General features: G+C 38.2%; 5 protein-coding genes across 13 annotated transcripts; 2 read left to right on the top strand and 3 right to left on the bottom strand.

Moving 5' to 3' along the window:
* The first annotated feature begins 2414 nt into the window (after positions 1–2414).
* Positions 2415–5135, top strand: LOC140786112 (ethylene-responsive transcription factor 1-like). Its single transcript, XM_073134326.1, has 3 exons — positions 2415–2873; positions 3807–4733; positions 4846–5135. Exons 1-2 carry the CDS (start codon positions 2612–2614, stop codon positions 4691–4693), a joined length of 1149 nt encoding a protein of 382 aa, XP_072990427.1. The 5' UTR covers positions 2415–2611; the 3' UTR covers positions 4694–4733; positions 4846–5135.
* Positions 5136–6725: 1590 nt separating this feature from the next.
* LOC140800035 (uncharacterized) lies at positions 6726–8287 on the bottom strand. Of its 2 annotated transcripts, XM_073154675.1 has the most exons (3): positions 7748–8287; positions 7053–7659; positions 6726–6960 (listed from the first exon to the last, which is right to left on the bottom strand). In XM_073154675.1, the coding sequence occupies exons 1-3, from the start codon at positions 8097–8099 to the stop codon at positions 6882–6884; spliced, it is 1038 nt and encodes a 345-aa protein (XP_073010776.1). In that variant the 5' UTR covers positions 8100–8287; the 3' UTR covers positions 6726–6881. The 2 variants fall into 2 exon arrangements, with proteins under 2 accessions (XP_073010776.1, XP_073010767.1); XM_073154666.1 differs by having other exon boundaries at positions 6823–7659.
* A 1421-nt stretch (positions 8288–9708) lies between these two features.
* On the bottom strand, positions 9709–13943 carry LOC140780419 (uncharacterized). Of its 2 annotated transcripts, none has more exons than XM_073125970.1 (5): positions 13821–13943; positions 12106–12964; positions 11774–11974; positions 10614–10809; positions 9709–10138 (listed from the first exon to the last, which is right to left on the bottom strand). In XM_073125970.1, exons 2-5 carry the CDS (start codon positions 12940–12942, stop codon positions 9954–9956), a joined length of 1419 nt encoding a protein of 472 aa, XP_072982071.1. In that variant the 5' UTR covers positions 12943–12964; positions 13821–13943; the 3' UTR covers positions 9709–9953. The 2 variants fall into 2 exon arrangements, with proteins under 2 accessions (XP_072982071.1, XP_072982072.1); XM_073125971.1 differs by having other exon boundaries at positions 12106–12985; positions 13821–13937.
* A 176-nt stretch (positions 13944–14119) lies between these two features.
* On the top strand, positions 14120–15976 carry LOC140794826 (kinetochore protein SPC24 homolog). The gene is made up of 5 exons (XM_073147072.1): positions 14120–14345; positions 14759–14901; positions 15006–15106; positions 15482–15555; positions 15704–15976. The coding sequence occupies exons 1-5, from the start codon at positions 14168–14170 to the stop codon at positions 15799–15801; spliced, it is 594 nt and encodes a 197-aa protein (XP_073003173.1). The 5' UTR covers positions 14120–14167; the 3' UTR covers positions 15802–15976.
* A 624-nt stretch (positions 15977–16600) lies between these two features.
* Positions 16601–22016, bottom strand: LOC140789208 (sucrose synthase 1-like). 7 transcript variants are annotated; one of them, XM_073138846.1, is made up of 16 exons: positions 21926–22016; positions 20661–20798; positions 20321–20444; positions 20061–20212; positions 19773–19962; positions 19535–19653; positions 19233–19449; positions 19036–19131; positions 18766–18939; positions 18563–18679; positions 18304–18470; positions 17951–18175; positions 17542–17860; positions 17202–17446; positions 16965–17103; positions 16601–16865 (listed from the first exon to the last, which is right to left on the bottom strand). In XM_073138846.1, exons 2-16 carry the CDS (start codon positions 20756–20758, stop codon positions 16818–16820), a joined length of 2430 nt encoding a protein of 809 aa, XP_072994947.1. In that variant the 5' UTR covers positions 20759–20798; positions 21926–22016; the 3' UTR covers positions 16601–16817. The 7 variants fall into 7 exon arrangements, with proteins under 7 accessions (XP_072994947.1, XP_072994916.1, XP_072994930.1 ...); XM_073138815.1 differs by lacking the exon at positions 21926–22016 and adding an exon at positions 21782–21901; XM_073138829.1 differs by lacking the exon at positions 21926–22016 and adding an exon at positions 21335–21374.
* Between the last annotated feature and the right edge of the window lie 3137 nt (positions 22017–25153).

The raw sequence follows: 25153 nt of genomic DNA, 5'->3' as shown, positions 1-25153 counted from the left end.
GCGGATATAATCTAATTAAATTTGCTACAATCAAGCTACGGAAGAAGCCATTAGAATTTAATTTATTTGTCCTTGAAATAAACATATTTAAAACTTGCACTGCACCTCCATCGATCCTTACAACTACGCAGTTTGAGAGATGAGATACATCCACATGACCGTAACTGCCGAGGGCCCACTTGCCTTTGGTCCCATATATGCTCTCATTTTTCTCTTTAACCCTAGGGCATATCCCTAGGTTTGCCATGGTCAAAAAGACAACAAGAGAAGAAGAAAGAAAAGCAGGAGGGCTGCTTCTTTTACTGCGTCTAGATGAGCAATCGAAATGTGCAACACCTGCTTCTTTGACTGCAGGATTCACTATCTTATCAGGAGAGTTTTTCTTTTTTAATACCTGGGAGGAATTTAAGAGAAGAGGTGGTTGTGAAAAACGTGAAGAGGTTGACTCAAGAGGATAGTAATCCTGGATGACTACCGAAGACAGGGACTGTTGCTAGAGTTTTGTTCAGGATGCAAGTCTCTTGTATTTTCTCTGCCTTTGGTGTAATGATTTGTTATAACTGATATCTGGCTATTTCTGTACTATTTTTTGATGTGGATTGCTTGGTGTTTTGCGTTATGTGGTTGTTATTGTTGTTGTTGTTGGTTGTAGATCTAACTCCACATTATTTTGCTCTCTATATAACTATAACTCATGAACCTTATATATATATATATATATATATAAGGTGTGGATGCGATCAGTTTCAATCCACTATTGAGTGAACTCAAATATACTATAGAGTTGGATCTGTAAGTCAAACTGGAGTTGTATAAAACAATGTAATTGATGATTTAAAACAATTAATAAAGGCCGGCCCGGCTCCCTCGGTAAGTTGCAATTATATAAAGCTAATGAATACATCATTAGCATAATCGGATCATTAGCTACAAAATGGGATACAATATTGAAAGAGGGCGAAATCACGAAGCACCGAGGACCAAATCTAGCGTATAAGTTATTTTATACCACGTCCGATTAAAGTAAAGTGCGAAGGTGACGAGGGTTACAAATGGCGATTAATCAACCTTCTTTTTTCACGACGGTTGCATGAAAGAAAGAAAAAGAGGAGGAAAAAGAAACAATAAATTACAAGATCAAAGACTCGAGGGAATCGTGACCTCCAGGTAATATATATTGGAAATTAAAATAAGAATGAAAACTTAATTATGACAAGCGTTAGAGATGTTGATGAGAATAACTTGCATGGGCTGGTTATTCTCATTTAAGTAAAAGTAGACATTATATTAGTAAAATTATACTTAAACTGCAACGGCAAACATTATTAGTAAAGATAGTAAAATGACTCAAGTGATATTATTTTTATTAAACAAGTATAAATATTCGGAGAGAAAATTTTGTGGGGGTTAGTGATAATAACAACAAGATGTTCACGAGTAGAGTAACTTTTATTCAAACCAATAACAATAACTTAAATTAAAAGTTAAGAAGAGTAAGATAATTATCATCTAAAACGTATGAGCTTAGAATGTATTAAACTCTCCATACATCACCTAAGAAGTTGAAGTGAGCATAGGAGTTAGGTAAGAATTAATGCTCTAAAGTATTGATTACCTCCTGAGAGTTAGATGGTGACGATTAGGCCATCATTCCTCTTGAGAAAGTATTAAAAGCTCCTCAAGATCACCAAACCACTTTGAGAAGTATTTGATGGATCTCTTATTATAGACGTGGAAGTTGCATTTTTGCCACTAAAAATTAGGCAACCCAACCACAATACCACCAATGGATGATTTCATTGGACACAACGATTAGTATAAAGATTAAATAAAATTAAAGAGTCCTATCAGGGCCTTCTACACCACTTTTGCATTTCTTACTGTTTAGATATCCTATAGATATTGTGACATTTCTGACAAAAAGTCTCAGACAATCTATCTAACAACTTCTGCTCTTTTTGAATGATTTAGAAGGCAATATATAATTTGCAAATAATCCTCCCGTCATTTAATAATCAAACTACCTAATAAACTTTCATTGGTATGGTTTAACTAATATAAAACTTTTAATTTTTTGCATGCAAACTTAAGAGAGGTAATACAACAACTATAATAGTAGGAGAATTTATGAAAAATAATTTTTTTTCACCATAATAAAATATTAAGATATCAAAATTATCATATTCTCCGATTAAATTTACTCACTGTATCATATTTTATATTTACTTAAAAGATGTGATTAAATTTTATAGTGATTGTACTTATTTTTTGTTGAATTTGGCTTAAAAAATGAAATAATTTTATAAAGGAGCAAAAAAAATAAATACAAATAAAATTTACCATAGGGGCATTTATGTAATCTTATATATGTCCAGCCGACCTCCTCTCTGGTAATTAAAATTTCCGCCGTATCGAAAATATATAGTATTTCTCTTTTCCTTCTCTCCTTCCCAAAACCCATTAATATAAAACCCAACCATCTCTTCTACTCCCACCTTTCCTCATAATAAGAAAGAAGCCTTTGGCTTGTACTGCTTTCGGTATATACTAATTTACTTCTGCTATCTCTTAGAAGGAAGAGCTGAGGGAGTCTTAACTCGCCAGAGGAGAGATGTGTGGAGGAGCAATCATCTCCGGCTTCATCCCCACGGGGGCCTCGAGGCGGCTGACCGCCGACTATCTGTGGCCGGATCTGAAGAAGGCGTCGAAGAAGAAGAAGAGCAAGAAGCAGCAGAGGATCGATATCGTCGACGACTTCGAGGCCGATTTCGAGGAATTCAAGGATGAGGTAGGGGAGTCCGAGGAGGACGATGAAGTGGAGCTCACTGATGTGAAACCCTTCTCCGTCGCCCCCAAAATCCCCCTTTCCCAAGGTAGTCGCATGGAAAAAAAAATCGAAATTGTGGTAGTACTTCTTTTTTTTCTGTTATTCTTCCTTGTGTTTGTTTACATGGTCAAATGGGCGTTGTTGGTGATCATAGAACGGCGAACATGTCTCCTGGATTAATCACATCAAAAAAATTGATTTTTTTTTTGAGTTTGCTATACTAATTTTTCTTATTGGGTCTTCATAAGGATCAGAGAGTTGTTTTGGGGGAAGCGTAGTTTATCATTTCGTCCTCTTAATTCTTTGTTTGGATGGATGAAATTTCCTCAAATCGAGTTCTGTTTTGGGCTGGAGAGTTGCTTTTAGATGATTGTCGTCATCTTTTAGCTGTCAATTACCTCTTCTTTTAGGGGTACACTTCAAAATCGTATCTTGAAGTTCTTCTTCTTGGTCCTAGCATGTATTGTTTTGAGGCAAGGAACTATTTTGGATTTTGCAGTTGATAGATGAAAAAATGGAGCCAAACAGTAATGCAAGTTGCTCGTCGTAGATTAGGATCAATTCAGAATCGGTTTGCTCTTGTGTAAACTGTATGTGTTAATAGTTATTTCTTAGCGACATGCAGTAAATTGGGCATCACCTTTATCAAATTTTGATGAAAGCATAGTTCTGCTTCTCCTTAAACATTAAAGAGAAATCAGTTTTGCTATCATCGTAGTGAATAACAAAGAGAAAAACTGATCAGCAAAATTATTTTGATATGAATTGAACTTTGCACTGAGCAAGTATTAGATTATTTACTATAGGGCGTATCTTCCTTGTCCTGATTTGTTATCGTTGGATCTGATTAGTGTTGAATGTTTACCTTTATTTATTCATGGAAGAGAAGATGGAATCTCTTTATCTGTTAGAAGGATTTGTTTCTTTCTCTGAAATTTCTCTCTTGAATGCACCACGATGCTTCGTTTTTGGAGTGCAGATGGATCGACTGCTCTGAAGCCTGTTGAATATGATGGACCTGCTGCTAAATCAACTACAAGAAAGAGAAAGAACATATATAGGGGGATCCGCCAGCGTCCTTGGGGTAAATGGGCAGCTGAGATCAGAGATCCTAGTAAGGGTGTCCGCGTTTGGCTTGGAACATTCAATACTGCTGAAGAAGCTGCAAGGGCCTACGATGCAGAAGCACGTAGGATTCGTGGGAAGAAAGCCAAGGTGAACTTTCCTGATGAGGCACCACTAAGAGCTCAAAAGAGCCTCCCAAAGCCAACTGTCATGAAAGCGGCCAATTCAAATCCATCTGAGAAGCCCAACTATGATCAATCTTTCAATTATCTGTTAAATGCAGATAATGATCTATACTCGACTTTTGACATCCTCGAAGAGAAGGTGCCTGTTAAGCAATCTGAGAGCTTGAGCTTCTTCCCTGCAGTTGTACATGTTGCATCCTCTGAGGGCCCTGGGATGAACTTGTATTCTGATCAGGGAAGTAACTCCTTTGGTTGTTCAGACTTTGGCTGGGAGAATGAATCAAAGACTCCAGATATCACATCAGTTCTTGCTTCCACTAACACCATAAGTCCAGTTGATGAGTTTGCAATCCTGGAAGATGGCAGTCCGCCAAAGAAAATGAAGAACAATGCTGGTGAAGCTGTGCGTGCTGCAGAGGACAATGCTTCGGCCAAACTCTCTGAGGAGCTGTGTGATTTTGAATCGTACATGAAATTTCTGCAATTTCCCTATCTTGAGGGGAGCTCAGATGAGTCAATCGACAGCCTTCTGAGCAATGATGCGACTCAGGATGTAGTGGACAGTGTGGATCTTTGGAGCTTCGATGACCTGACCATGGCTGCTGATAATTACTGAGTGGATCATGGAACTGGCAACTGATTCTCTACAGATGAGTGTAAGCATTCCATGATTTTCATTTGGTTTTGGCAGCCATTCTTTGGTATCCATGCATCTTCTTATTCTCCTCTTGAGAGAATTCTGTCTTGTTGCCTTATTTTCTGTTTCAGGAATCTATATCTATGGAGAAATGAAGAACTGATGTTGTCAGCTATGATCAATCTAATAGTACTTTGGTTATGCTATTATTGTGAGGTACTGTATATCTTAATATCTGTTAAGTTGCGTAATTGGGTCCTTATATGACGCCATAATGTCCTATTCCAGAAACTGATCAATAGTTGCATTTGGTTGTATGTTTATCTACTGTTCCTATCCGAGATGCTTATGAACTTTGGTCCTGCTTCTTGTGCCTTGTATGTGTGATTCCTCGGAGTAAATAAATATTTCCTATCAATAATGCTGCCCCGGGACAATCTTATTAATGGATTTTTTGTCAGCATAATTGGGTTTTCTTTTCTTTCCACTGGAATCTCATCAATGTCTTTTATTTGCTTTAAATGGATTCCAGCTGTGTGAAAATCTTATAATTTCGATGTAACTATCACTAACGATTTGCCTTAGATTTGTAATCTAGCTTCTCTTTGCCACTCGCTGCATTTGTCAATTAGCTACCTAGCTATGCTGAAGCTTAAGATCTTTTTCCTATCTAATAATTCCATTTAAAATAGTTGCCACTAGTTCATAAGAAACCAAGAGATCTTTATTGAGTTGTGACGTGCTTGTTTGTTGCTTTAAGTCTTTAGCAGTGACTAGTGAGATCATTGTATACGGAAAGAGTGAAGGAAACTGGTCATGTGCCTGCGCTTTTAAGGTTTCCAGATCTACACACTCTTGTTAGGTTTGCATTACTATCTGGCTATCAGATTCTCGAGAGAACAAGTCTCTCAAAGTGGGGACCTTTCATGATCTCACTTTTTGGCCCCAGTTCTCGGTAGTTGGAAGCGATAAAGTGATAAAGTGATGCCAAAAAGGACCGTCTCTTTTGTTTGTCTATGATTTTTATGTGCCACATCAGCAGTAGGTTGAGAAGGAGCTATTTCTTGTGCTGTTGGTCTTTATCGTTCATCCAACTTGGCCTTCCAATCTAAATCTCAGAAGTTATGGTCCAGGCCAGGCATATCATTTCATATAATGCAAGTGGTGTTTGATACTTCTGGATAGATGTGATCTCTCTTAGACTCATGGTATCTATTCATGGAGAGACGGGTAGTTGTGCTCATCTGAAACAGGCCTATAGGAATCTTTTTGTGCCAATTGTTTGTTGCCTTTATATGTTCAATCTAACGCCAGGTTGAGGTAGGGAAGTTCCAGATTTGCACCTTGGAGTGGTTTATTGTTCATGTCTCTCACTGTGAGTAGGAGTAGACCCAAGTGGGTCATCCAACTCCAAAGAGAGTTCCAGTGTTATCTGTAAGTTGGATCTAGTGATAGCAAGCATAACTTCTTGGATTTCAATTTATGGGTTTAATTTAAAGTTGCATCTGAGGAGGCCTCAAGTTGGGTTGTTTTCTAAGCTTTTCTTATTATTAACTGATAAAAATTCTAAAACCTCAAATTGTTAGGTAACAAATTACCAGCACATATCATACCTTTAACATAGACTAATGAGCACCCTTCAAGGACTTCTAGCACTCAAACGAAGCAATTGGTATTGGTTTTGGTGTGGTCTTTTATGCTTACTACTGATTACCGATATAGATAGAATTCTAGTGGGTTTAATTGGTGATTAAGGTCCTAATATTTGGGTAATTAGAAGCTCCAAGATTGAAGGTATATAGTAGAGTAAAATGTAACATGATGAGATTTAATTACCCCTAACCGAGTGCTGCTTAATGTGTAGTTAGGCCGAGATGGTTCACTTTGTGTACCTCGGTAGGCCTTGACACACCTGAGCTTAATCCTGTGAAGTAGATTGTTCACATTGCCCGACCCAAATATAGCCCAGATAAAGCCCAAGAATGGCTTAAACTAATTTAGACAAAGAGGAGGAAGAAAAGGAAAATCTCATACCACACAAACATAGCACCCAGATCCGATTACTCCAGTGCTGTTCAAAACTACGAACAATTAAATTACAAACGAAGTCACCTGGAAACCCAATTCTCACTCAAGAAAAACCTGGAAACCCAATTAGGCTCCGCAATTAGCGGTTACACACTGTACAGTAATGGTATTCCTTCGACATCGGAGACGCACAAACGTAGCAGAAGCAATACCCACACCTTCAAATCAGAGAGAGGCAAACAAAGAGTAGATCATAACGAGAGAATTATTAGGATCGAAGAAAATAAGAGAAGAGATTGGAATAAAATACCTGCAGCTCATAAACATACACCCATCGATCTTCTCCACGAACATCTTGCACTGAGGACACCTTTGCCACTTCTTATCCGCCGCCAGCTTCCGCAGCATGAGATCCTCCGTCCCCCTCTCATCCTTCCCGAGCTTCTCGAACTCCTCGCACCCAATCCCGTCGTGCCATGCCACCCTACACCGGGCGCAGAACATCCGGTTGCAATGCGGGCACTCCGCATCCGTTATCGTCGTCGCCGCGTCCCCTTCGTCTACCAGCAACGCGGAGCAGTCCTTGTACGGGCAGTAAAACTTCTTGGAACCCAGGGACGACTCGCACAGCGCCCACCCCCACCTGTGAAATACGGCGCCGGGAAGGATGTCCCGGCACATCTCCGGGTCCACGGCGCCGACTTTGCAGTCAGGGTCGGGGCATCTGATGGACACCACGTTGTCCTCCACCTTGGCCGACACGTACTGCGCCACGCAGCTGGCGCAGAAGACGTGGCCGCACGACGCGATGGCGAAGTACTCGCCCACGGGATGCGACTCCATGCAGATGTTGCAGAAGAAGTCGTCGTTGGTGGATTTGGAGCATTCACCTTTCTCTATCTTTCGAACAGGTCTTGCTGTGTTTTTTGTTTTCAAATATCAAATTAGATTTTAAAACCGAAAAAAAAATCTTTAATTTTTTTAAAAAATTGGATGAAGTGATACCTTTCTGTTTGGGCTTCTGCGAAACGATCTCTCGATGAGCTTTGGGCTCGAGAACTCCCTTGCAACTCTCATGGCGGCATTTAACCATTCGAATGTCCTTCTTGAGCTCTAAGTCTATGTATTCGGTCAAACATGCATTGCAGAAGAGGTGATCACACTTGGTTTCTTGGACTACCTCCATTTGTGGAACGACCTCTTCGCAAATGTCATACAAAGTGAGGAAGCTCTTGGTGGAAGACATGATGACCTCTTGGAGCTGCAGCTCTTCGGCCAACATCTCGTCATCGGAGATCTCGCAGACTTTGTCGTCGTCGTCGATGACGATTATGCGATCGGAGTCGCCTTCTTCCATCCTGTGTTTCTATGTGGTCTGTACTTGTACTCGTGCTTGTGATGCGGTTTGGATTTGGATTTGAGGTTAATTTTATAGCGAGGAATTTGAAAAGTCTGTATGGTTGGGAAAGCAATTCTGTGTTCTTTCGTCGTTAACAGTGTTGCTTCTTCTTTTTCCTTTATTATTTTTTGACTAAAGACAGTGTTGCTTCTTCGACATTTATGGGCATCTTTTATAGCATTACAACTTGCAAGTCGATGAGAAAATTAAAACTTTTGCAACTCAATGGAGGACTAGTTCAACTTACTCCAATGCTTAATCTTATCCATTTGTTAATTTTATTAATTTCGTTAAATCTTTTTTTTTCAGATAATACCTCTCTCTCTCTCAACAATAAAATATCTTCCATTATTTGTTAGCCATTAGGGGGCTTCTTATACTCTTAACATTAATTCCAAATACCTCTCTCTCTCTCAACAATAAAATATCTTCACAGTATTTAATTATACTCTTTTCTGAGACATTAATATGTAGCCTCTTAGTTATCCCCACCGGTTCTACCAGAGGCAAATGGCTAACATCTTGAATAGGTCTTATATAGAGCTCTGGTATTTGCATAATAAACTTTTTAAAATGATAAAAATATTCTCATTTGATTTAATGGAATGTAGGAGTCTAGAAGATAAAGTAGAAGTATAATAATCAAATTTTCCTTGGCAGTAATATCATTGATAGAATTGGCTAATTAAAGACTATTCACATAGAAAAGATGACAGACAGTTAAATGACATTTGTTGAGAGTTCCAGTGTAAGTATGGGATTTCAGAGGGAAGTCTCCATTCACAAGCTAACTACTTTGGTTTGATATTTCATGCAATTTCGCAATCAAGGGAAAACATTTTAAACAACTCTGCAGGTTTTGAGAGATAAAATAAATAAAAATATCAAGGCGAAACTTGTTAGTAATTGATATGCCACAGAACCACATCAAGGCAACTTCATGTGTAATTGCCTCTCAGGTTCATATCTTAGTTAGGAATTCAGACAGATGAATCTTTTGTCATGGTTAGAGATCTCATAGACTTCGTCTTCGATGACTGTGACTTGGGGATCTTTCATTCCCTCTCTGACTCGTTCTATAGATTAGAGACTGCTACTTTAGATTTGTTAATGTCTCCCTGTCCCTGGGTTGGAGTTCAAATTTATTGTTATTTAAGGGTGAATTTGGAAAGTCGGTTGGTTTCAGTGATAGTGGAGGAATAGATCCGTTTGCCAAGTGAAACAAAGATCCATTTCAAGTCTGGTGGAAATTTCCCAATAGGCCCATTTAATTTGGAATTAATTAAAGAATATTTGAATAAGGACTAGTTTGGAGAAAAAAATTCTTAAGTTTTAGTAATATTAAGATTAAACTCTTGAAACTAAATACATTTATTTATTTTATATAAAATATGCCCACAAGAGTCTATTTTTAATATTTTTAAAACTGAAGGACTTCTTGAATTCAAACCAATTTCTAGATTACCGGGATAATGCAAATTCCATCACAGGGATATGGTGTTAAAAAATTAGAATCTACTCAAAATTCACACATGATTTTCTTTTCATTTTGACGCCTGGAAGCATATTCATGACAAATACTCTCATCTGGTTTCCATCTCAAACGTCTAATATGCATATATACAGTTATTCCACCTTTGGAGAACATTATCGTGTAGACAAAGAATTTACAGTGGTGCTAGTTCAAGCATCTGTAATTTAACATATCTATGCTTGCAATCCCAAGTCAACTTACTTTGACTGATTGGCCCGGTGATTCAAGCACGTATGATTTTTGGGGCAGATATGCACAAGAGAAGCCGCTTCTGAGAGCTAACATTGTAGTTTCGAATAGAGGTCATCAAGGGCAGAGTACAGAGGTGCAGCAGCATTTGGTCTCCCTACTGTCCCCAGAAGAATGTCACTGGTGGTCACATATGGATCCCCATAGAAGCGAAGATTAGCATCTTGGCGTGTCGCGATGATGTTCCCCTCCAGTGAGACTCCAAGAAAAGCACCTGCTTGGTTTCCAACCAAACGTGAGTATCACATTTTTCTTGGTAATAGGAATAAAATCAGAGATCTACAACTGAGCTAATACTTATCACATGCTCCCATGCAAATGCTAAGTATATATTAAAAAATCACCTTATAGCTAAAAACTACCTGGTAGTTTGAGAGCAAGAATAATTCATCTGAAGAAAGAAAGTATCAAGATCTTCACAATTCAGACAAAATAATTGCCCAAAATTGTAGGAATTAACTCTAAATGTATTAATAATACTACGGTGGATCTTGTTTGTGATGTGCAATCCAAAAAGGTCATAAGCCTCGGCCTACAAAAGACAACTTAAATATGCATTATCTTCCATGCCAAAGAAAATAAAAAAGACCAACAAAAACCTTCACTTTCTTACGGAATATATATAATGGATGCGGGCTGCAGAATACTGACACAGATGTTAGTATTTTCAGCTGTTAATAAACTATTACCTTTGCTACAGCTGTATGTATAACACATTCCAGACCCTTTGTCCCCTGCTCTTAGATCTGCTTCTATAACTCTACCAACAGGTCCTGCTGCAGCACTTAAACCTGCCCCAAAGGAAAAGTGCATTTGGCTACTAAATGTCTTGACAGCTTTAGAACCATGAAGAACGATAATGAAATCCATCAACTCAGCTCCAATCTGCAGGCAAGCAAGGTCAGAGAACAATGTGGAAAGTTCTAAATGAACACCAATAATATCGAAAGGGAACTAATTGTTCTGACGATGGATGGTCAAAGTGCAGAAACCTGAAAAGAATGGTCATGCTATATAAGCAAACAGAGAGTAAACCACCATTCTGGACAAAGCACCACTTTGCCGTATACACAATTCTATGTAATCCCCATGTCATTATATTTTCTGGCGCACTAACAAACCTGGCGTCCATGTTAGACCGAATGGCTTAAAAGTAGAACTGTAGAAGTTATGAGATTTACACTTTTGAGCCTCATTGAGAACAAATAAGATAAATTTTCCAAATAAAATTTTCCTTTCTATAGCATAGACATGGATGCTAAACCAGCCTTCACATGTTAGCGCTTAGCACCAACATCTATTTGTCTACACTTTATATATCTCCTCTTCAATGCTGTTGTCCCCATTTCTATTTTATGTTTCAAGTTGTAGCAAAATTCTTTCTAGCCAAAAACCTTTCAAACCATAGTTCAAAATTTTTGGTTTTGGTTTCGGCTTAGTTAAAAAATAAAATGTTTCAGTTAGTTTTTGTCGCTTTCGATTCTAGTTTCATTTTCAGATTTCTTTTGATATCTTTTTTCTTAATGCACGACACAAAATCTAAGAGCATTTAAGAAATGAGGTTCATATTGAATTTGAAACATACATTAATAATATTGTTATTAGGATTGTTTCAGTTGGATGCTAGTTTCGGTTCAGATAAAATTGAAATGCAAAATATTTTGACAAAGCATCTCAGTTTTGGACATGCTTTAAACCATGTTTCAAATAAATCACATATTCCCAGAACTTTGTACCAAAACGATCTTTCATCACTTAACCCACACACACAGCTGTTGGAAGTAGATACTCTATCTTAGAAACTGCACTTACATGAGGACAAAAGGGGGAATTATTTTTATTTGCATACCTGTGCTCCCCATCCTAAACCAATGGAGATTATGGCAGATGGTGCAGACCAGGAACCATCTGACCTTCGAGCAACTACTAGGCCAGTACCCATTTTATAAGTCAGAATTGTGCCAGCTTTGGCAACTGTCAGAATAGCAAGCCCTTTTGCACCTTTTAGAACTGCCTGAGGAATAGATCTTTCAGGGTCTAATCTGGCAACCTGAATTCAAAATTTTGATGGAGCAGAAATTAGAATGTCCAGATTTTCAAAGTCAAGATGAAGCTTGTTTCCATACGTAAATAATGTGGCAGAATCACACATGCAAAAGAAAAAGGTCAAAGTAGATGCACCTGGCTGTAACTCTTCAAGGTATTAGCTGCCTTGTATATCTCGTGCTCCATTGACAAACCAACAGGCAGATTTAACCACCCTCTTGTACATGTCCAATCCATGACATCATGTTTCGCTGACTGTGTAGCATTGCTAATGGAATTAATCAATATTCCCTGCAAGGGATCTAGCCTATCATAACAGGAATCACAAACTCTTTGAGGATTCCTCTCCCGAAATTTCACAGGCAACAAAGATTTTCCTTTTGTGCATGCACCACAAAATATGCCTCCACAAAATCGACAGTGATGTCTGCCACACATAAGAGTGAAAGGAACAGAGCACTGCATGCAGACATTAGCGTAGCTATCTGGCACCCACTCCGGTGGATCTGCTTCTAGTAGGGACCTATAACCACTATAGTTAATAGCTTCTGCTTCAAGCAATGGTGGAGCACTAGGTATATACACAGAAGGATGCAAGAAATTATCTCCATTACTTGCAGATCCCAAGAATGATATACTCGAGCTAGTACCCTGTGAAGGTCGGACGCCATCACTTCTGCTCCACCTACTGAGAATTGCCACCAACCCACCTAGTACATTTTTTACGTTCACTTCTGGTCGTGTTCTCGACGGCATAGACATGCAATACTCCTTAGCAGAATCAAAATCATCAACAAACTCGGGCTCCTCAGATAGCTGATAAGGATCTTGTCCTGAGGATTTTGGCTCTGGTGAGAAAAAGTTTCTTTGAAGTTGCCCCAAGCTTTCAGATAGGAAATCTTTGTCATAATTCCTTTGTTTGTCAATCTTCGAAAGTGAACCATATGTGATTATCTCTTTAGATGCTGCCATTAGTTCATTAAAACTTCAATACCTATCGATAGAAAGAGCTCTCCTGAGGATTATGGAATACAATCTTTCATAAATGGATAATTAAAGAGAGTAACCATCTAGTTTGGGCATGGCTTGTTAGTTAACTAAATGAGAAAACACAAAAGTTACACAGACAGCTGCTAATTAGCAAATCAATCATACTACTTTCTTCAAGAAAAAAACTCTCATTTCGCTGCAAAAACAAAAGCTCATGTATATCCACACTATTAATGTTTAGATGGGGACAGAAAATAATAGGAATTTGAAGCACCAACATGCTACAACTAGCTGCAAGTATTCAAAGAATAAGAATCAGAAGTAGATACCCTGTAAATCTATAATATCATAACTGCACCCAAAAAAAAAAACCAAACAAAATCTATTACTCTAATAAATTAGCCAAAATAAAGGAATCTATGGCTGCAGAATGTAAGAATCAACTAAATAACTCAATAACATATAAAACAGATTCGGAATCATAACTATCATCACCATCATCAAAAGAGCTCGTATCCACACCATCATCCAATACTCCCCAATCCTAGGAAGGTTCAGCATAGCATCCTAATTATCATCTCCCAAAAGCTCTTTCCTTTATTCTTCGAACGAAATATCTCCTCTCTCAAACTATTCAAGCTCAATAAAAGAACTAGAAATTTCAACATTCTACTTCAAACTCAGAAAGTTACAACCTCTGAAGATATCGACAAAATTAAGAAAAAGGACGTGCGAATTGCAAGAGAATCTAAAGAAATCCCCAAAATTGACGAAAGCCCCAACAATCGAGGGAATCACGTAATCACAAAGAACCGACTAGCGAGGTGGATTAATTAAAATAAAACAGAATAAAAAATCACCTCGAAAGTTGAACCGGTTAAGTTTTCTCCAAGCGCTCGAGGATTTGGGAAGGGAAGGGAAGAAGGAAAGCCGTAGAACGGAGTCGCAAGGATTCCTCCGGGGTACAGATAAGCCACATACCCGATTGGATCGGTTAATCACAGATCCGTTTTATTTTTATTGACCGAATCCATCTAAAATGTAGGGCTCGACTTGCAAATATAAAATTGCAGGGTGTAAAACATAAATAGGTGAAACAAAGGTTCTAAAAGCAAATTTCCCAAGTAGTAAAGACCCTATTTTTATGGTTAGAGATGCTCACAAAAAACAAAAAAGCCTTGCTAGAGAGTGGGATTAGGGTTTTCAGATGGCTAACCCTAGTAAAAGAGTCGACATCCAGAATCTTCTCACCCTGGGGGACGATCTTATTGGAGTTCTCAACAACCAGAAGGATGGAGATGGTCTGATGCAATCTTTCGAGGGGGCAAAGATGCTTCGCTCTTCGTGTCTGTCTGATACCAGAGACCTTCAAAGCTCATTGGAAGGTTAAACTTGTCTTTTAATCATCATTTCCTCCTGTGTTTTGCGGCATTATATTGATCAGATAATAAAATTGCATTTTTTGTTGTTTTTGTTTTGGAATAATACGGCGTTAATTAACTAGAGAGCATTCTTAGTGATATGGTGATGCTAGAAGCGGGTTGTGTGCTACTATATGTTGTTTTCTCTTATCCAATTTCCTTGGTGATTTGATGTTTTTCCTCACATATGTAAGTGCGGGGAAAAAGGGAATACTAGTTCAATTTGAAAAGCACCAAGTTTCAAAGTTCTAACTCTCTGCTGTTCTCATCCTTCGCTCGAACTTTATGTTTCAGATTTAACTCATTTGCAAACTTATGTTGTTTTATACATATGATATACTTAGCTTCCTAGCATCTATTGAATTTGTGCACCACAGACTATCAAAAAAAGATTAGTGTTTGCAAAGAGATGATAGAGAAGGCAAAAGGTGAAACAATTGATGATGCTGAATTAGAGCATCTTCAAAGTGAACTGGAAGGGAAGCTTCAAAGTGAACGCCTGCTCCATCAGGAACTAAGATAAGTTTTGGTTCAATTTTAATGACAGTATGCTTGAAATTTTATTTTCCATGAACTATGGAGACTACAACATTGCTGATATAACTTTTTATGTGCTTCAACACAGCAATTAGTGATGAGCTCGATGATTTAGATCATCAAAGGGCTTCGTTTGAAGAGCGAAAGGAAATAATGAAGAGAAAAGAGAAGGATGTACTGAGGTCACAGTATGTATCGAGAAAATTTAAGTGATTCATTTTTTTTTTCTCATATTGCTTACATACTTTTCACTTTTTGAGGCTCTTGGTTGTGATAGTTTCACTTTGTCTGTTTCATTCTTAATTATTAATACTGAGAGTGGCAGAAGTAGTCAAGTGATTAAGCCATTGTAAAGATTGCTTTGTGTGAGAATTTACTCATGAGTGATGATTTGAACCAACTCACATGCTACTTTGAGAGAAGTATATATTACCTACTCGCAAGCATAAAAAGTCTGATATGTTAGATGACCAGGATATGATTTCTGGGTATATCTTGTTACCTAAGATAGATTGTCTATTTCAATACAACAGTTAAGATTAATCTCACTTCTTTATTTGCAGAGATTTGCTCTCTATGTGCGCCTCAGTTACCAATATCCTCCCCAATTTAGATGATCAGGATATGATTTCTGGCTGTATCCTTCCTACTACAAGTAGACTATTGCATATGGTTTTGGCCTTTTAGGTTCCTCTTGTATGTTGCATGGGAAGTTCATTGGAAACTTTACTTGTTAAGATTTGGGACTTCAATTTCAGTCGATGTTATCCCTAAAAGGCATTCAGATATTGTGGAGAAAAACAAGAAGAAAGTTGAGAAATTTGCATTTGACAAGACAACGCCCCAACTTGAAGTATGCAGCAAGCTGTGGAAGGGAGCATAGCTGTGGCGGTGTTATGTTGATGTTCCTTCTCAGCTCCCTTAAGCTTTGTTCTCTTATTCCTGAACATGTATTAGCTTCTTGCTTTTATATTGCTGAAGCTAACAATGATACAATGTACAGTGAGAACTGCTATTTTAATATGATAAATATGAAATTTCAGCTACTTTCGACATCATACTATATTATCTCAGTTGCAACCATTGTTTCACCTAGCTCTCTGGATGCTTGAGACGGGGATGTTGATAGGATGGATTGTCTTTTCTGTCTTCTTAAAAGGAATAATCGATTGATAAGGCCCTTTTTACAATGCTGTTGTCTAAACCTACTTAGGATACCTGGATGAGAAATTTTTTATATTTCAAGCTTTGTGCAGCAAATTTTGATGAATTGATAAGTCTACTACTCTACTTCAATATGAAAGTAGAGGGTAGAGAGAGCATGGCCGATCTGGGATATCATGAAGGAGAACATAGCTGTCAAAGCTCAGTTGCTGCAGTTCCAAGCCTTTGGAACTCGGGCCTAGACGAGAGATCTCGTTGCTATTTGCTTTGTGCTCGAAGAGATTGGTTGATGTTGACTGCCCAAGTAATAAACTGGCTAATAGAACCGCGCGGTTAAAAGGACTCATGTTGTATAGTTATTCTTGAGGCATCAGTTTAACTAAAACACTATTAAAATTACTACTACTCTCTACTCACACACAAAAGCACATTAGATAGCTTGGTCTTCTTCGTGTCGTGAATTTTGAATTGACTGCCATTTCTCGGGAAAAGGGGAAAAAGATTTGACACAAAAAATGTAAGGTGAAAGCAGAGCTTTTATATTGGCATTTAGCCTTATGTTGAATCACATCTACCAAGCATCAAAACATCGTCCACAAACAAAACAAGGCCCCGATAATGAGGCTAACCCAGAAACAGTAAAATAAAACAGACAATAATCAAAAGCATTGCAACTCAATACTTGGCCTTTCAACGAACTCAACTTGGAGCCTGCATCTCCTGCTCTTTCTCAGCTCAGTTAGTGGAGCTTTCAGCATCAACAGCCAAGGGAACAGATGCCGCCTGTATAGAAACAAAAGCAAGCAAATTCCATTATTTTCTGCAAATTATGAAGCATCTGCACACCATATTAAGAAGATGTATTTAGATCAAAGAGCTCACCAAATGACGGTACTTGAGAGCATAGAACATCTCAAGGTAGCGCTTAGTCTCGCGCCTCTCAAGGTTGGAGACATACTTCCAGAAGCCATAAACACCAGTCAATGTCATCAGCCTCTCAGAGTACAGCTTCCAAGTGTATCTGAATTGTCAAATTATGGAAGAGTGAAGCAGTAAGTGATAAATCCAAATAAAAGTCAAGAATTTTCCCAAAAGAATCATCAAGGCAATAGAGTGTACTTCTCATAGATTCTCTTCAGCCCTCCTTGCGAGATTTTGTCCCAGTGAGTAGGGTCTTCCTTGCATTTCTCAAAGAAGCCGACTAAAATCTCAGCAGCTTTGTCACCCTGATAAGGATCAATGTGGAAGCCGGACACCCCGTCAACTATGATCTCTGCTGGCCCTCCATTGCATGTGGCAAATGTTGGTAGACCGCATGTCATGGCTTCTACAACTGTAAGCCCAAATGCTTCATAGAATGCGGGCTACAAAGAAAAGAGGCACTGTTATAATTCACATAATTTTTTTTCTGAAGACATCTATTATTTCTCATCCATTTCCTCATTATAAAATGGTATACCTGCACGAAAGCTCCTTTAGTATCAGCAATGTAGCGGTACAGCTCACCATTTCGGACACGGTTCATCTGGGCAGAGATCCAACGTATCTGGCCATTGAGCTTGTACTGCTCAATGTGGGTGTACATCTTCTTCAGCTCTGCTTGCTCCTCCTTATCCTTGGATTCTTTTCCATGGTCACCGCACACCACCACAAGGTTGACCAGCTCCCTCAGACGGGCATTCTTGCCATAAAACTCAACCAGACCGGTCAAGTTCTTCACACGATCCAGCCTAGCCATCGAGAAAATAATCGGCTTGTTTCTGTCTGCCAACACAAACCTGGAAGGAATTCAAAGTCATATTATTCCTTGACTGATCAATAACAGCAAAAGGTGGACAGAGAATGCAATTAATATGACAATTACTGACTTGTGCTCATCATTCTCAACAGAACTGTAAAGGAGCTCCTCAATTTCAGGGTGGAAGGCTGTAAGTCTCTTATCCTTCTCTGAGTAAGGGTAATAGATAGACATATCAGCTCCAGGGGAGACAATGTTGAACTTGGGATCAAACACATCGATTCCATGAACAACTCGGTATAGCCCCGGAAGAGTAAATGCGGTATGAGATTCATATTGCCCCACAGTGTCTTTGCTGAAATTACAGGCATAGTGTCCAGACAGTTTTGTTAGTCTCAATTGTTATAAACATTTTGTTAGTCTCTTAAGATATAAACTTCAAGTGGAATAAGAACAGATTCAATAAAAACTAAAAAGTATCACCTTCCAGCGATCTCTTGGAAGGTACTGGTGATAATGAAGTCAGTGTGGTTCATTGCATATAAATCGGCTGTGAACTGGCAGGAGAAGTGGTAGTGGTTGTCGAAATTCTTCCAATATATATCGGAATTAGGATACTTTGTTTTCTCCAAAGCATGGGCAATGGTGCACTACACATGAGAGAAGATATGGTTAGTAGCTGTAGAACAAAGTTTTCCAAGGTAAAGAAGTCAAATAATAGTTCATGTTTAAATGTGCAAACCTGAGTGACTCCTAACTTGTGTGCCAGCAAAGATGCCACTAAGTTTCCATCACTATAATTTCCAATAATGAGATCGGGTTTTGCCTGCAATTCTGCCGCCAATTCTTTCGCAACATCCTTTCAGCAGAAGAGAAAAAGAAGATAACTTGAATTGAAAAAAAAAATGATTTAGAAATAGGCCTTTGCTCAGATGATAGATATACCTCAGTGTAAGTTTCTAGGTAAGGCCAAACATCAAAACGTGAGATCCATTTGCGAAGGATTCCCTTTTCTGTTCTAAATGGAACTCGCAGAATGTTGGTGTGCTCTGTACCAATGACCTTCTCAATACGCTCTCCGCAGGTAGTCCCAACAGCATCAGGTAGAAGTCTTGTTACCTATGTCAAACAGAAGAAGGTAATCAACACTGCACTAGCAACAAATCTTTCATACATTTGCCTCAGACAAAAAGAAAGAGAGGTTTTAAAACTAACAATGAGAATTTTAGGAGTGATATCGAGGCCTTGTTGCTTTATCCTGAGAAGCATCTCCTCCTCCAAAGCACGAACTTGATCCAAAATGTAAACAACCTGAAAATAAAATTGCAATTAGTGCAAGATAGTGAGAAAAAGTTGGTAGCTCCATTAGTTTCAGTACAGGAACTTTTAACTTTCTAGAAGGATGGTTGTACCTGACCACCAGTATCAGGGTATCCCAAAACATTATCTTGAGCAAAGTAGCCATGAGGAGATAGGATGACAACATTAAACATCATGGGAATGGTGCTGAGAAATTTCTCCAAGGTGCAAGGATCAGGTGCCTCAAGAAGATCAAGGAGTAGGTGAATGTTCTCGTGTACACGCTTAGCCGTGTCACCCCAGCCCTTCTCCAAACCAAGCTCTTGGAATCTACATGCAGTTTCAAATATGTGAAACTAGAAATTGTATGAATAGCTGGAAAAAGAGATAACTAGAAGAATTTAACAGTAAGTACTTGTGATTGAATTCTGCGTATGGAGTATCTTGAGGGATGCTCAGTAGATGCTCCTCTGCCTTCCTCAGTGCAGCTTGGAGAGCTCCAAGGCTTTGTATTCTATCATTCAACATCATTGTCTGCATACCATTAACAGAAAATTGAGATAGTATCTTCCATGCCTTACCAACAAAATCTCTACTGAAAGTATAATGTTTTGCAGAAAAAAAGAGATCACATCCAAGGAGATTGAATTTACCATTCCATTATAATTGTGTTGTCGAAGAAAATTAAGCAGTGGGTACATGCTTTCCTTGTCCTGAAACAATTTTGATGAGAGGTGTCGGTTAAGAAACTGCACACCATTACCAATGGATTTCGACAGCGAAGGACGAGGGAAGGAAGCATTGAAAGGTTCAAAGTCCAACTCCAGGGTAAAGTTACTTTGGCTGTTGATCAAATAGAAGAAATATATTCAATTCATAATATCTAATAATTTAGGGCAATATGTAAACTACAGTATAGATCAGGTGGAAATAAACACTACCTTTCTTCTACAAGTTTATCCTTCAACTGCAGATAGTCAGACTCACTCAACTTCTCCACAGCCAGCTCGCTCACATTAACGCGCACATATTCCCAGACACCAGGCCTTGGCCTAATCGCGAGAGCTACCCATGGAGGTATAACGATCGCTTCCTGCCATACATCAGCATCAAGCAGGATTTTGTCAGACCAAAAGAACTCAAATTGAAAGATCTAAATGAATAAGCAATTACTCTAATAAGTACAATTTCTTTGCATCACCTGTGCAGATCGCAGAACTTCTTCAAAGTCAGCGAGCTTCTCAATCACACCCTCGGAGTATGCAGCTTCGAACTCAGCGAGCAACTGGTGGGGCTGCAGCATCCCTTTCCCCTGTTTAACATACCTGGAGAGTGAAGAAGAACATATAAGCATAGATCCATACTCATTTGTGGCTGAAAAGTACTAGATCCTTAGATAGTTCATACTAAATGAGGATCATCAAGTGTTGTCTTAGACTTTTAGCTAGATTTATAATACAATATGGAACTGATTTGGTTCATAAGATCAGCAATATATAGTCAAACTTCGTTTGATCTAGAGAGACAGATTGATTCAAAACCTGGAAAAGACAGCGATCAGTTCATTAGGATGAGCAGAAAGGGTGTCGCCGAGGCGCTCCTTCATGCTGTGGATGCGGGTCAACGCGCGCCCAACCATGGCTTCTTCCTCAACTTTCTTCACTCCTTAAAAGTTGGAACTGCAAAGGACGGATCTTATTAACACATACTAAACATAGAGATTTGAATTGCAAAAGTTGACAAGAAAGTTAGATCAAAACACAAAGTGGAAAAAAATAATATATAGAAAGACATCAATATCTAATCTCCTGGAAAGAAGTTTAATCTCTACTAAATAGAAACAGAAGGAAGCAAATTCTAGTGGAACTTTCTCACTCAAATCTCTAAATTAAAAGGAAAAAAAATTAAAAAAAAATCATACGCATATAAATGACAAAGAAGACTTTACAGTAGAAAGTAAAAAGATTAACAAGATTTTATCATAGATAACCAAGTCATCAAGCAGCAAAGTTATTGTTATACAAGAGATCAGGAAAAAGCACCACAAAACAAAAAGCAGGAGAAAGAAACGAAGAAAGTGATTGCCCAACAAGAGATCAGCAAAAACGAAGAAAGCTTAACAAAAATATACTTGGGAAACAAGTCAGACCAGGAAGGCAAGAATAATGCAAGGGAAGTCTTATATAGATAAAGTCAAGGAGAAGTAAATGCCTACATAATAATATAATAAGATCAAATATTTCTTCATCTAAATTCTCTCATCAATGCTGTCCGCGAAAAAGCAGAGTCTTATACCGTTCCTACGACCTATTGATCCAACAGCTAGAACTGACGCAAAGGAGAAAAAAGGAGAAGTCCTCCAAGTTCTTAACCACTGCGCAAACGAAAAATAGGCATAGATAACCCCCGAATGCTACAAGAAATGTGGTCAAGGTGTTACCTTTTTATCGAGAAAAAAAAGAAAGAACAAGAATAGAACGATACCAAACGAAAAAAGAAGACCCTTCTCGCTATTTCAAACTTTGGTTAGATCTACAAGCAGAAATCGCATTCTAAGGAGGACCCATATGGCCACTCGTCCAAACGCACTAGATTCAGTTCCTTGTTAGAATAAAAATCAAATTTTTTTCGTTATTTCTGTGATCCTTCAGGCGGCATTTACCTTGTCGAGAACGGAAACGGCAACCAGAATCTGGAGGGAAAAATATAAAGAAAAAACCCCAAAACAGGGCAAACGCAACGGAGCCAAAAACGCAAGAGGAAACGAAACGGAGGAGTGGATGAAGAGATTTGTAGAGGAAAGCACCTATTTATATACAACCGAGATGGGGATCCACTAGCTAGTTGACGCCAGGCCAATGTGTCAGCACTCAGCAGGCGAACAAACTGTTCCTTTTTAATCAAAAGATTCAAAACCACTTCAAAATCTTCCGGTTTTGTGTACCATCTGCTCACGACTCCGACATTTGCTTAGAAAATAATTCAAAGCGTATTATTTCTTATCGTGCAGACGTTTACTTTTCTGTTCCTCTCGTTTCACATTTTCCTTTTATAAAAAATTAGTTATCTCATAAATTTTATTTATCAAAATAAATCACGCCACATATTTAATATCAAATATCTTTCATTCTAATATACTGAATTTATCGGCACTTCACCTTAATGCTAACAAGTTTATGTTCGACTTTATCACATTAAGTAGTCTAAGATAATCCCAACCAATAGATCAATCTAATCCTATAGAGATAATATTAGATAAAAATCTAGTATGATAAATACTTTATCTCTCAATTTCATATTTAAATTAGGCTATAATACAACTTGCACTCCATATATGAATCAAGTAAGGGTATTAAATGCTGAGGGTAGCAATATCATGTAAGTACATCTAATTTTTATTTATTTTTTATTGATCTAATGGATAATGTAGTCTTATATCAATTTTATCGGTAACATTTTATTCTGATATATAAAACGCTAATATTATTAGTATTTTAGGTATGATAATTAAAAAAAAAAGATTTAGTTGAATTTATCAATATTTTATATAAAAATGAAGCTAATTATCTAAACAAACCGTTGATATTGTACATGTATAAAATATGGAATCGTACTAATTTTGTCAACTCTTCTCGGTTTCTTCTCTTTGTTTCGTTTTCTTTTCTTCTTAGTTTCAACTCTTCTCGATAGTTTTATTTCTTCGGTTAAAGTAACGTGTCAAAGTTCTTAACTACAAAAGGCTGTTCGTATTCTCTGGCCCGTGGATTGAAAGTTTTCTTTCCTCTCTCGATTTATGTTACCTTTTAGCCGTAGATAAGGATAAAGAACTTTTTATACAGTCGGAAGCATTGGTCATATCAACTCAAGAGTCGGATTAAATTCAAAAGGATGGAAGCATTGGTTAATCACAATATCCACCGCCATAACCAAAAAATACGTAAATCTGGCTACATGACAAAGTGCTTTTCTTTTTATCTATCAATTGCAATATTCTACTCTGTTATTTGTGATACCATGAACAATGCCACAAATGATACTCACGAATTGGGTGGCTACGAAGTTGGCGATATATTATCTTATATACTCTCTCTCCCTCTCTCTCTCTCCGTTTACGAACACACACCCCTTTCTAAATCTTTCTTCTGATGCTTTGTATGAGCCAAAATAGAAGCACTAATTGAGGCCATCAAAATAGATGGTCAACGAGCAGTTGATTATTTAAAACATTGGCATTATAAGGCCTCTCCAGTTTCAGAGGAGCCACCACGTCAGCAGCGGGTCCCGTCTTCTTTCCGGTTAACCACAGTCGTACGCGTGGCGCTTGATGGACAGCAAAGCCGACGATCTCGCACTCGCAGCCGTGTCTCGAGACCGTCTCGGCGAGTTATTGAGCGACGAGATTGGATCGAGTCGGAGCTTTTATTGAGTTAATTTTGCCGCAAATTGCGGATCCAATCACCATGAACTATGAGAACAGTATAGCTAGATTAAAGCCGAGGATCCATCGCCAATCACAATACTAATCGCCGCGTCGGGTTTTGGAATTGCACGCAGATCCGATATCTACTGGCAAACAGCGGATCCAGGTAAAATGTTCGATTGCGGGCGGGGGCAACTGAGTTGAATTCTAACCTCCTGCCGAGCTGGCTCCACGTCACCTTGACAGCACGACGAGCCAACTGTAACCAATAATATATTTTTTTTTGGATTATTCATAAGCCGGAAGGCTAGATGTTGGCTGGACAAAGAACCAACCCTCTTTAAATACAGAGACACTTTAGGCTCCACCGAATTTTTAGCTATCTAATAGGGTTGGAGTTGAACTCATGACCTTATTGGTTATGAGCAAGGTACCTAGAGTTGGTTGGTACTATAACCAAAAAACTGTTAGCTTTGCCCCCCTCTTCCGTATATAATTGTATTTGACCAACCAACCCGTCCTTTCCCTCTCGCATTAATCCCTCTCACATCATCAATTACTACGAAAGATATCCTTAATTATTATCCTAATTAATTCAAAGAGGCCCCCACCAGCCACATCAGATGGGCCCTTAAATTAATCCTCATCCTTATCCTTCCACGACTCGATTAAATCGGCATGAGGTATAGAAAACGACTCGCTTATTTCATGCAGGGCTTGAGCACTCGTTTGGTATAGCGTCAAACGTAGTTTAATTAACCCCTCCACTTGGCGTGATTAGTTTAATTAACCACATAATTTAGGTTGTTAGGTCATTGGTATTGCTTCGGCAATGGAGGCAAAGATTAACTGGAAAGCATGTTGAGTTAATTAGGTTGCAAAAGGCATCGTGATCTGTGATGTGAGAACGTGGATAAGATAGAGAAGAGTGGGGTTAAGGTGATGAAACCATGGGCTCTGCCAGTGGCTAATACTGTCATTAATATAATAATGTCAGCATGTGGAGGAATATATAAATATGCGTGCAAATACTAAAATATCTCTAAAATATATATATATATATAGGTGTCGTCTTCCAAATTGGCTTTGTTGATCCAACATTGACCAGTGCTTTTATTTTACGTTTTCAGAATCCCAACGTGAGAGAGGATTAGTTGGGTTCAGATTAAGACATTTTGAGATATTATAAATTGCATGATGGTGGAATTTTTTTGGCCTAGTTTTGGTTGTTACATGGTCGCCCATCCTAGTATTATTATTTTACTGACTGTAGTGGGTAATAAAGATGTTGGATTTGTTTACTCCTTTAGTTAGTATAACACGATCATTAAAGCTACCATACATTATATCTTAGTAGTTGGTTATTATATGTTCAATTACTCGGTGGATACTAGAGTTGATATTTAATCGATTTTTTATCGAATTATTATATGTGTATGATTTAGATTCTAGCTTAATTATCTAATTTATATATAAAATGAATTAACTTCTTTGTTTAATCTATAGCCGACGAGGTTGTGATCAATTAAGGAAAACAAAATAAAAAAAAAAACATGATCACAGAATTTATCAAGCCTAGAGATATTTCTGGTTAAAGAGTTTGGCCCGGGCCAT

The sequence above is a fragment of the Typha latifolia genome, chromosome 1, assembly GCF_019914945.1.
Source record: "Typha latifolia isolate L0001 chromosome 1, TyphaL0001v2, whole genome shotgun sequence".
NCBI lineage: Eukaryota > Viridiplantae > Streptophyta > Magnoliopsida > Poales > Typhaceae > Typha > Typha latifolia.
This window is presented reverse-complemented; position numbering and strand designations above follow the sequence as displayed.